The 11,897-nt window shown below is 38.3% G+C and overlaps 2 protein-coding genes across 2 annotated transcripts; both read left to right on the top strand.

Moving 5' to 3' along the window:
- Positions 1 to 645: 645 nt before the first annotated feature.
- On the top strand, positions 646 to 5,595 carry LOC104944484 (arf-GAP with dual PH domain-containing protein 2-like). Its single transcript, XM_010770023.1, has 11 exons — positions 646 to 956; positions 1,552 to 1,676; positions 1,774 to 1,865; positions 2,106 to 2,194; positions 2,469 to 2,581; positions 3,194 to 3,343; positions 3,437 to 3,520; positions 3,689 to 3,751; positions 4,079 to 4,156; positions 4,258 to 4,481; positions 4,961 to 5,595. The coding sequence occupies exons 1-11, from the start codon at positions 869 to 871 to the stop codon at positions 4,962 to 4,964; spliced, it is 1,110 nt and encodes a 369-aa protein (XP_010768325.1). The 5' UTR covers positions 646 to 868; the 3' UTR covers positions 4,965 to 5,595.
- A 1,122-nt stretch (positions 5,596 to 6,717) lies between these two features.
- On the top strand, positions 6,718 to 10,445 carry LOC104950557 (uncharacterized). The gene is made up of 6 exons (XM_010777100.1): positions 6,718 to 6,922; positions 7,519 to 7,647; positions 8,602 to 8,676; positions 9,155 to 9,328; positions 9,462 to 9,619; positions 10,253 to 10,445. The coding sequence occupies exons 1-6, from the start codon at positions 6,851 to 6,853 to the stop codon at positions 10,443 to 10,445; spliced, it is 801 nt and encodes a 266-aa protein (XP_010775402.1). The 5' UTR covers positions 6,718 to 6,850.
- Positions 10,446 to 11,897: the final 1,452 nt, after the last annotated feature.

Raw genomic sequence — 11,897 nt, 5'->3', positions numbered from 1 at the left:
CCGAAAACTTGCAATGTAAACATTTCTTGTCTTAATACAACTAATGAACTGCGAGACTTTCAAGAAGATGAGTATTTTTTACTTTATTTCTCCGAATTAGTTTTTTTTCTCATACGTTGAGGAAGAAATCTCCACCAAAATAGCACAAACTTTCCGGCTCGATTTCTATCTATATTCTGAAGGTTTTGTTCATACATCTTTTTAAACCCTTAATTATTGAATATTTGCTTCATAAAAACATGGCTGTTGATAGTATTTTCTGATCTATGTCTACAAAAAATATACGCAAAAATACGTCCTAATAATTCAACGAACTACAATAAAATGTTTAACCTAGCTTCATCAAATGATAAAAGATGTTTGACAAAATAAGACAATTTCTCATTTACATGTTGCAAATATCAGATAACACCAAAACAAATCAAGTGGGTAACGTTCATGGTGACAATAGTTATAAACTTCACACAGTCTACGGTTAAAGGTCCTGCAGTGCAGTCCTGGGATGATTCAGTGAGACTAAACGGTGGATGGTATTTTGGAGGCAGGCACAAATGGTTCATTACGCTAAATGTGCAAAGCCTGTAAATTCACTGCAGCGGTTTGATCGGTTTCCGCAAAGACTCAGCGTTTTTTTTTGTGAAACCACTTTGCGCAGAGAGATAATCTATTAAAGGACAACCCCCAGTGACAGAAAGGTAAACAGGTCCGCACCCGCTTCGTGTTTTAACATTCAAAACGTTTCTTATCTGTCACATGTTCCAGTTTGTAGATGCATTTTGCCGCGCGTAAAACCATGTGAGCAACATGTTTAGTTTAGAAAACAAGATTCTTTGTCGAAATTTAGTCGAGACCGTGACCTTATACCAAAATGGCAAACCATGAGCGGAACACAAATATTGTACTGGAACTTATAAAGCTGCCGGACAACAGCCGGTGCGCGGACTGCGGGGCTCCTGGTAAGCAACTGTTATATTAACACACATTACACGATATTTTATCTATATTATAAGCTTATTTCAAATATTTAAATGTAAGATGCAGAGCCAACACCCTTTAGATAAGAAGAAAAAAAGTAAGCTTAAATCTGATATTTCAAAGCAGTTATGTTATTGTCAGGTGACTGTGAATGTAATTCTGTCAATGCAAACAAGGCTGATTAACCAACCAGGGAAAGTGGGCAAAAGCCACTCTTGTGGTAGTTTGATTTACTCTAATATTGTATGGGGAAATGCACACTGATGCATGATGTAAGTCCACGTGTAGCATACAAAATAAAGTGTCGTGCATAAACCACTTTCTTTTGTTCATTCAACTTGATAGTAATATCTTCATAACATCAGAATCTTTAAAAAAAAAAGAAGTTACATTACAGCTTAACACATGTACAAGATGTAAAACATGATAAATAGATGACGTTAAGAAAACAATAAGATTAAGTATTAAGAATATATTTAAAAGACAGGCTATTCCAGTAAAGAAAAACAGCGTAAAAGCCAGGACAATCTAGCCTTGAGTGTTTAATGTTAGTCCCACTTCTTCTGCACACCTCAGATCCAGAGTGGACTTCCTACACGCTGGGTGTGTTTGTGTGTCTGAACTGCTCTGGCATCCACCGCAGCCTGTCCAGCCGGGTCAAATCCATAAAGCTGGACTACTGGGATGATAAGATGGTAGAGGTACTGTCCCCCTGCCTTTCTTTTCAAATGATTGATCCAGTAAGATATTCATTCTTCAGGTGAACTGTAACCTTCAGGTGTGTCTTTTTTTATTAAGTTCATGAAGTCCAATGGCAATGCCAAAAACCGAGCTTTGTACGAGAAAGCTGTTCCACCATATTACTATCGGCCCAAGGAAAGTGACTGTGTGTAAGTAACTTTTGACAAAAACTGTCTCAGAAATGTAATATTTTATTATGTGTGCCAAGTGCTGACAATGCAATGCCACAACAATAGTGCAACTCACTGTAGAAGATGCATTTCTGCTGCTAATTCAAAGCTTAATGATTCATTTCCTTGTAGTGATACTGCAGCTTATAATAGCCACTGTTTGCAGAAGTGTGTTTTGCCTGTCTAAAAATATTTGTATGTCTGTCTCTTGAACCGCAGCGTCTTAAAAGAGCAGTGGATTCGGGCTAAATACGAAAGGATGGAATTCACAGGAGAAACCAAGTATCCACCACTATCTTACACCACAGGTGACGTTTTCACAGTTTCAAACACACGCCTACTGCAGAACAAAAACCCGTATCAGCCTGTTGTCGTTATTCTACAATGAACAATATGGTTCCTCATGCAGATGAGAACCGTTCAAGAAAAACCTGTTCTTTGCATTACAAAACAGCCAGGAAGTGAGAGCTGGACAGAGTTTTTTCTATATGTTTACCTGAACAAAACTTTAATAATTTTAAGACCCGGGTGTATTGCCTCATCTTTGACCCAGTACACTTTTTGTTTTTGCTTTATTACCAGGTTTCTATGAAGGGATGCTTTGGAAAAAAGGGAAAGAGAACACACAGTTTCTGAAGAGGAAGTTCGTACTGTCAGAGAGAGAATTTACTCTGACCTACTACAACAAGGAAAATGTGTGTTTCCTGCAGCTTTTACACATTTAATCTGCACTGTATGCCATACACAAAACCACTATTTTAATATATCTTACATGTGTAATCTAAAAGCAAGTGTATTGATATTATCTTTTCCAATCTAAAGGAATATATTGGCTCTTTTGTAAGAGGGCTTGAGTTATCTATAGTCAGTGTAATATCTACAGTAGATTGAAGTCGGCACTTTGGTGCATTCGTACTAAACCTTTAAAACAACAAGTCACTTAACGATACAAACAAACAACCTTAGTTCCTCATGACGCCCTACTTCAAAAAATCTGAACTATCCCTTTAACCCGCAGTGAAGTGCTTCAGGCTAAATGCTAACATTCTCCGAATGGCATGGTTAGCATGCAGGTTAAATGTTTACTTTGTTCACCATCTCAGTTTGGTGTTCAGCATGCTAAGGTTTGTTAATTTGCACTAAAACAAAGTACAGCTGAGTTATTACAGTCCTGACCAAAACGTAGGACTGGCCTGGCTACAACATTGCCATCACTAATATCGCAATTTCTATAAAATGAGTTGCATTTTTATTGATCAAGGTTTTCTATCCTGACTACTAACTCTGCTCATCTATTTGTGATCCAGGAGTCCAAAGGTCCTAAAGCTTTAATCTCCATCAAGGACATAAACGCCACTTTCCAACCAGAGAAGATTGGTCATCCCAATGGGCTGCAGATCACCTACGAAGACGACGATCACACCAGGAACCTCTACGTCTATCACGAGAATCCTCAGGTGGGAATGCTTAATCATCGAAAGCATAAATATCAGTTACCAGAAATGTTTGTACTGATTTTTAAAAGCTACGTTTCTGTTCCTTTACTGCAGGAAATAGTGACATGGTACAATGCTATTCGTGCTGCTCGCTATGCATACCTGAGGACAGCGTACCCAACTGGAAGGGATGCAGAAGTAAGCATCAAACCTTCTCAAAACCATAATGACTGACAAGATGATGCACATTAACATGCATGAAAAAGCACACTAAATGCAGTGGAAATCAACGGCAATAAAGAGACCTTTTTGTCTCTTTTTGCTTTATGTTTTAAAGCTTAACACACAATTTTGTCTCTCTGTCAGCTGATACCAAAGATAACAAGAAACTACCTCAAAGAGGGCTACATGGAAAAGACAGGGCCATTGGTAAGTTGGTAAAGAACCAAACATTAAATATAAATATGATTTATTTGTACATTTATATTGTCAGCACTTGAAAGCAGCTTTGACTCACGCATGCAATGAGAAAAGCACAGTCTTCACTAGCAGAGTTGGTGTTGTTAGTGACAGTAGAAATACAATGAGGGTTTTTTGTTCCTCTTACATACTCACACAAATCACACACAAAAATGTAATTATCTCTTTTGTAAGAATGGGTATAAGGAGCTAAGCTATGGAGTCGAAGCTTGGGCAGAAAATGTGCCAATTTACCCAGTACATTTTCTAGTGAAGCATTACATGTTTTTTTAACAGCAAAAGGAGCCATTCAAAAAGAGGTGGTTTGTTTTGGACTCTCAAAACAGGAAGCTGTTCTACTTCAAAGGCCAGCTGGTGAGGAACTCTCTTTATAACCCAATGCTTTCTTTAATGATGTTTGTCAAGCACTTGAAACAACCTTTATGTGTGTCTTGTTTTCATCACTGTGAACGTAGGATGCAGAGGAGTTAGGGGTGGTGTTCATCGGCACAGAGAAGAAAGGTTACTCTGTGAAGGAGTGTGTCCCAAAACATGCTCAGGGAAACAAGTGGAAGTGGGGTGTCATGGTGGAGACGCCTACGCGACAGTTTGTCTTCATGTGCGAGCAGGACAGGGAGCAGAAGGAGTGGCTGGAAGCCCTCAAACTGGTCCTGTCCAGACCTATGTGTCCACTGCACCAGTAAGCAAGGCCAGAACATACTAAGCTAAGATAAGCCTTTATTGATCTTAGAGGAACATTTCAGGTTTTACGGCTCCAAAATGACAGAAATAAGTATCAGTAAATGAGAAAAGAATACAGGAATACATCAAATATACAAATGGTTTAATAGAAACTTTAGCAATTAAAGGAAAACTTTGAAAAACTGAGGTCCTGACAAGTTAAAGTAACGAGGTCAAGTGTCAGTATGGTTAATAAAAGTGAAAATACTGATAATATAATAAAATAACAAAGTAAAACAGTTGAATTACAGTGCAGTTGTGCAGTGTAGTGACGTTGCCATGCACAAATCCATGCTACTAATGTGCTTAATACAAAAATAAAAGAGTTACTCAGTAGTTTTGGTTCCTGTTGCAGGTGGTTTTCTAGTCAACCACAGCATTAATCATTCATGTGCAGTTAGATTATGCTCTAATGTTTAGCTTTTTTTCTCATTCCAGTTGAAGCCAACCTCAAGTATAAAAGATGAACTACAGACTGAGACATGTATGTGAACAGAATCTCAGGAGGAAGACTGCAGGGTTTTAAAACACTTTCAAATACTGCAGTGATCTGCTGTACCTGGGCCGTATCAGCACTGATTTAGATCTAGTGTCACTTGTTATGACCCTGGGTCATTATGCAGGTGGTGCCTGTTAGCTGATTGGCTGCCTTCGACAGGCTGATTGGTCCACCTGAAGAGACAGGAGCATTTAACCTGCAGCCACCAGTTCCTCTGCCCTCTCTCTCATCGACCTCTCCTACTCCCAACTGTCTGTTGTAGAAAACCTGATCTATTGTTCTGTGTGGTTAAATCTAAAGATTACCGGTCCTTTTGTACATTTTGGTATCTTTGTAAAGATAAGCTAATTTAATCTATCTTGAAAGACACGCTTTGCTTTGCCCAGGAGTGCGAAACCCTTTTCTTTTGTTCATATCCTGTCTTCTCCTGTTTTTTCGTTAGGTTAGGTAAGAAGCCTGTATTTTATTCTACTTAATTTGTTAGGCAAGATTTATGTATGCCCAGGGTTATTTGTTTATGTGGGTTGTCTCGCCTCCTTTAAAAACAAAAAGGTAATTAAAATTACCAAAGGCATTTTTCTGTCTCATTGTCCATTTCTTGGGAATGGGAAGAGTGGGGAGAGTAAAATGTTGTGCTGCGCCTAGGTTTCCCTAGACCTGGGCGTAACAGTCTAACACCACCACGTTATCTCTGCCCCTATCAGTCTATGGCCCTCACCTCATGCATATGTTGCTAGGCAACAGCCAGTAAACCGGCTGTGTTCAAATGTCGTTGCCTGTGTATTTGTGTAATTACTGCACTTTGACCGGGAGCACCGGAAAAACTTGCACAATGAATTTTCTCAAAGTTTCCCTAGCTGGAAATTCCAATGGATATAGAATTAAAATATTTTTCCTGAAAATGAAAGCATTTTATGGGAATATTTACACCATTTTACCTCTAAACTTAGTGTTATTCTGCTTCTTTTGTACTGGCAATTGTGTGCCTTTTCTTGTATAGGCCCTCATTAATTTGTCCTATGTTCAGAAATGCTATATGCACACTCTTTATTGTTGACTAGGACTGAAGAAAGGGTTCAAAAAAATGGTGAATGGATAAAATATAGATTTGTGAAATGACTTTCAACTACTCACTTTACATTTTCTTGAATTAACAATATACATATTATTACTGAGCCATATGTAGGGTCAGGACTGTGTTGTTGCACCAAGAAAACAAAATGCTCTTACCCTTCTAAATCAAAGGTATCATGGGAAAACCATTATATAAGAATATGATGAAACATTTACATTTGCTTTTCAGTTTACAGGCGACTTAACCTGGATTTTCAAACAAACAATATAGTAAAAGTAATATTTCATATGAGTATAGAACAATAAATCCTCAGTAGTAATCCATAGGAGATACATGTTGTATTTTTGTATTAAATTGTACTTCTATGGGTCTGGGAAAAGAGCTGCCGGTATCTTAGTGCTCTTTCTATGTAGGTGAAACAGGGTGAGCAGCAGGTAATGCACATTGTGCTGCGAGTGGAGACATGTAAACCGACTTGAATGTTCTGTTGTTCTGCAGAGAAAGCATGTGTGCTGGTGTAGGCGTGGCCAAACAGCAAGTACCTGCCTTACAGAGAACAGTAATATGATCTTAAAGAGGGCGGTGGTAGAAAAATAGTCATACAAATCACAGCCTTTTCCATTCCTATGTTTAAAGGAGCAGATCACTATTTGGGACTTGCGTGACAAAAAAAACAAAACAGCTTTCGTATCGTGAGAGGCAGTAAATGGACTGAGCATTTGCATGGATTTTTACGTCATCTAAAAAAGTTGTAATGCCAAATTTAGGATCAAGGAAGAAAGACAACCCATCCAGAATGGACAGCCACAATGAGGATCTGCCACAGGTACGGTTTCAGCTAATATACTATGTTATTAACTGCAAATGTGCTATGATGTACATGTAAAGTCAATACTTGTGAAGCTCACCCCCTCTTGCTTTCATTACCGTCACTTCAGGGCAGTAAGAGAAACTTTTTTGGTTTATTGAAGTCCCTGGAGCATTTCTTACTTCCTCAATTCAATCTGACTTCCCTGCTGCTCCGACAAAAGAACACAGTTACTCAGAAATGTGACAGATAATTCTGTTCCTGTAAATCTCATGATGAACAGATGCAGATACTGATTGAACTTTGCCACGCAGTGCTTCCTCTTTACAGTTTCAGTGACTCTCTTATCATTAAGAACTTGAACAGCAGCACTATGGTCGAATATTGCCAAATTAAAATACTGCATGGTAAATAGAAGAGCATGAAAGTAATAAAGGAGGGCTGCTACACTATGATTTATGTGTTAGTTTACCAAATGCAACGCTAGATTTAGAATCACAATCTTGAATATTGTGGGACATATGAACCAACATTACAAGTTTACAACAGGGATAACTTCTTAAGTACACACAGGGTAATTAACAATACGTTTTACTGGCTTGTCGTACTTTCAGTTGAGCAATGAGGATCAACTGAGCATCATGAACAAGGTGAGGAACGGAGAGTGGTCCATCGAAGACGCTCTGAAGGAAGCCAGGAAGGAAAAGAAGCGGCTTTGCAAACAGAACAGCCAGACTGAAGAGGTATCAGCATGTTTAACCTTCCTCAACATTACATTGGTTGTCTTTCTGAAGTTTTTACATGGAGGTTGAGTATATGGCACAGTTTTTCAGGAGAAGTTCAAAAATACAAGTACGATTATTCGACATAATGCACACCAACCAAACACCCTTAAACTAATCTAACTTGAACTACTAAATGTCAGACAGAGGGGGGAAATAGAATAATTAGACCTTGTAAACATGTCACATTAGAGGCACTAAATACAAATATGAACCTACAAATTAGTATAATAGGGCCCCTTTAAACCAAGCTTCCTTACCATTCGATTGGCTGTGATTTCAAGTTCACAAAAGTTTATAAACACAATCGTAAGACATAATAAATTCTTTTCAAATACCCTAAAATCCTACCCAAACTACTAAATGTCCCCAAAACATTTAATACATCAGGCTAAACGTTGGTTTAAAAATATATAAGATATGATAAACACATTACATGGGAAGATAATGATGGAAAGAGCTGCTGAAAAACACATTATAAGTGCTGTGAAACTGAACTAGGCCAGTGAGCTGCGGGCTGTACAAAACAAGAGACATGGAGGTTTTGCTTACAACGTTTTCCATCTCCCCAACAGATACATGTGTTTAAATCTTCTCATCTAAAACTGTCTTGTAAAATGGAAGACTGGTGCCCCACATTTCATCATCTACTCTCTAGATATGGTCATGCTAATAAGCTGCTTAACCCGCTGGTTAGCTTTTCAAAACACAAGTCCAGTTTGATAGGCCCAAAGGTATTGTGTGAAGGAATGTGGAAGCGTTTGTTCTACACCTACCAGGAAACAGTTTAGCCGATGATATCATAACTTTTTTAATAGAGATAGTTATCTTGATACTTTCTGTTTTTCATTAAAATGTGTTATTTCCTTAAGGTCTACGTGTTTCTAATGTTTAGTTTTTGTGCTTTTGTTGCAGGAACAGCAACCCTCACAGTACAACTTCAGTGTTCACAAGCACAACCGCTACAGGTGGCAGAAGCGGGTTCTTCAAGTGAGTTCAAATTAACAAAACAAAACAAAGATTATAAAGGTATGCTATCAGGAAGTCTGTGAGTCTTTTTGCCAAAGCAACTCACACTAAGGCTGCTAACAATGCCCACATGCTGTTCAGCTGGTATAATGTGTACAATGCTTACCATCTTAGTTTAGCAAGTTAGCATGCTAGCATTTGCTAATTCGCAAGAGACACAAAGTCTATCTGATGCTAACGGGGGAGGCATTGCTTTTGCAGGTATTTGGTCCTAAACCAAAGATTTACAGCAAGTCAACAAAGTTAGTATGAATCACCCACAGGGGAACATGAATTAATTAAAAAGCTTCCTTGGCAATCCATCCCTTAGTTTGTGAGATCATTCAGTGTGTGTCAGCCCGCTAGCATTGTTAAAAAAACACTGTCAGAAGATAACATTTTTTACTGTGTTACTGAAAATAATATATGAATTCAAACCCCCTCATTGTGATCAACCCAGATTGATTTTAAAACCAAAATGCTGTGCAGCATCGAGAAAGGCATCATCAAGCGGCAACTTCTCTTTTCGATTGTCAAGAGTTGTGATGAAGGAGTGGGTTCCAGGTTCTCCATTTCCTTTAAAGGATATCATGATTATGAGTTGGAGGCCACTTCAGTGGAAGAAAAAAACAAGGTAAATGTATATTTGTGGGAACTCTAAAGAACCTGTCATTTGTGTTGAAAAATGTACATGCAGAGAGAACGAAACATGTTATTTTTAAATTCCTTTTCCTGTTTTCTACTATTTTCCGGCGGGTGGTTCTCAGATAATGCAGCTTGTGAATCGGATAATTTATGCGAACATATACAGTGACCCTGAAGAGTGTAATGCAGAAACCCCTCAGCAGCCTGAAGCCTCACAGAGTCTTCGTGAAGGCGTCTTGTTGCTGCACAGAGGCGGCTTGGCATCGTTCAGATGGGTGAAGTACGGATGTGTCTTTGTTATTGTAACGCTACTTTAGTAAAACAGATAAACCACATTTATGATAGTGATGAGAAATGTCAGGTTGGCAAGCACCCTAACCCAAGTTGAGACCGGACCTGAAAAAAGCTACACATTGTGTGGACCCAACATGTGGTCAGCTTAGCTTAGCATACAGAAAACAGGAAGCTAATCTGAGTCTGCCCAAAGATAACACAACTCATGCACCAATATATTAATTAAAAACTATACAAATGCCATAAACGGTATTTGGTGATTTAGAAACAAGAATTTCTGAATTTGAATCTGAATCTTGAGTTATTTTTTTTATCCAAAATATCAACATCAGAAACCAGTATAGGTGAATGAGTTTATGCATGTGTTTGTTTCAAACCTAATGTTTACCTAACCCTAACCCTAACCCTGTGCATATGTACTGTGTTTACATATCGACCTATTGAGTAAAAATGTAATGAAACCCTTAAGGGAGTTCATTATTTCTTCAATAGTAGAGGACAGCAAGTATACTTCCTGCGAAACAGTTTGTGAAGTTCAGTATATAATACATACTGAATACAGTTGTTATTTAGTATACGTATAGTTCCTCTCTTTTTTACCTTCTCCCTTTTGTTCCAGATATAAGGTACAGCTGCGCCCAGGCGAGCTTACAATGGTCCCCTTTAAGCAACGGGGCCCCGCTGACGGTGAGGGGTCGTCCTCTCCGGCCGTCCCCATCGTGGTTCACCTTTCGGACGGAGACACCAGAGTACCGAAACCTCACGGCTCCGACACGTTCACCCTGATCACACACAAGAATGAGTACCAGTGAGTACCTTTTTTACTACGACCTCCACTAATGATTGATTTTTCCCTCTAAAGTTTTTGCATGATAACATGTCAATAATGACCATATATCTCGCCAAATATCAAAGATTAGAGAAAGACAAAAATCTGATCTCATGTCATACTGTATATACTAAGAAATCAGTCAGAGGGAGCAAACCAATACTTTTACTTTAATACTAATAAGAACGAGATGCTATCAACAGAAGAAGAGAAGGATAACAGCGTCAGCAACCTGTTGACTAACCTCACGGCGAGCTCATTAGAAGTAACACTTTCAATTAAACTTTACAAACGTGGTCGGTAGGCACTGTTGTTTAGCTGGCTGTAACATTTTCACAACCAGCGAACAAAACAAATAAAGACCATTGGATTAAGTTTCATATGTCTCCCCTCATGGGCATTTTACAAAGGGGAGGTAAAGCCAACACAAACAAGAGATGTAGAATAGTTCAGCCAACTGCTGACTTTGCTGCAAGTGTCTAAAGGAATTGCTCACCTAGAATAACACAAGCCATTATAGAAGGAAAGAGATTACAATTATAAAGTGACGCAGTATATATAAATACTTTTAGATGTATTATGCTTGATAAGCCACTGTTTTATTGACATTCATTTAGCATAGCACTTGCTATCTAATCTTTGTCTGTCAAGAGCTTTACTCTGTAGCTTTACTCCCTTCAGCCCCTCAATATTGTAATCTCTTCTGCCATGCATTTAAAAAACATTGGATTGTTTTATGTAAAACATTAAAAGTATGCATTAGAATGCAGCCTTGTTTGAGTTATAATGTCATACATATAGGCCTCAACTTTTAACTACCAGACAAAGGTAAAATAAAAAGGGAAGTGTGCAACTTGATTTTGACAGGATAACAACTGATGACTAATAGAATTATGTGAGTAACATTCTGTTTTTAGACTTCTCTGTTTCAGTGTGTGTACTCTGTATAAATGCTCTGTAGTTGATCTGATTGAAATTGTGATTTTAAATCTCAAAACCGCTACAGTATCTGTCAGGCAGAAACTTGGGACAACTCATTTGACAGAAACCTTAAAACTGAACTAACTGACTGCTAGGGTTAACTTTGATTTAAACATTTGTAGAATACTAAGAGCTTTATTGAGTAGGTGTAACTGTATTAAGGGTTAAACTCATAACTTTATAACTTAAGGTTTAATCTAATTGTAAAACTATTGTGCCACTGAAAAGATACAATAACAACTCAGGAGTGAGACAGTCTAGATTTCCTTTTGAGGGCCACCAGCTGCAGAGAGTTAACTAATTAAAGGGGCGTGGCCCCACAGCTGTGATAACTCAGCAATCAGGTGTCCATTTTAGGTAGCACTTTGCTGAAGCGTCAGCTTCAGCCTGACAAAGGATTTTGATTGAGCTAAGTATCGCTGGTGTTTTATTTTCTTTTGTTCTTTAGCCCCTC

This window comes from Notothenia coriiceps, unplaced genomic scaffold, assembly GCF_000735185.1.
Source record: "Notothenia coriiceps isolate Sejong01 unplaced genomic scaffold, NC01 NC01_scaffold00000339, whole genome shotgun sequence".
Classification (NCBI taxonomy): Eukaryota; Metazoa; Chordata; class Actinopteri; order Perciformes; family Nototheniidae; genus Notothenia; species Notothenia coriiceps.
Note: the sequence above shows the minus strand (reverse complement) of the source record. Positions and strands in the feature narration are given on the sequence as shown.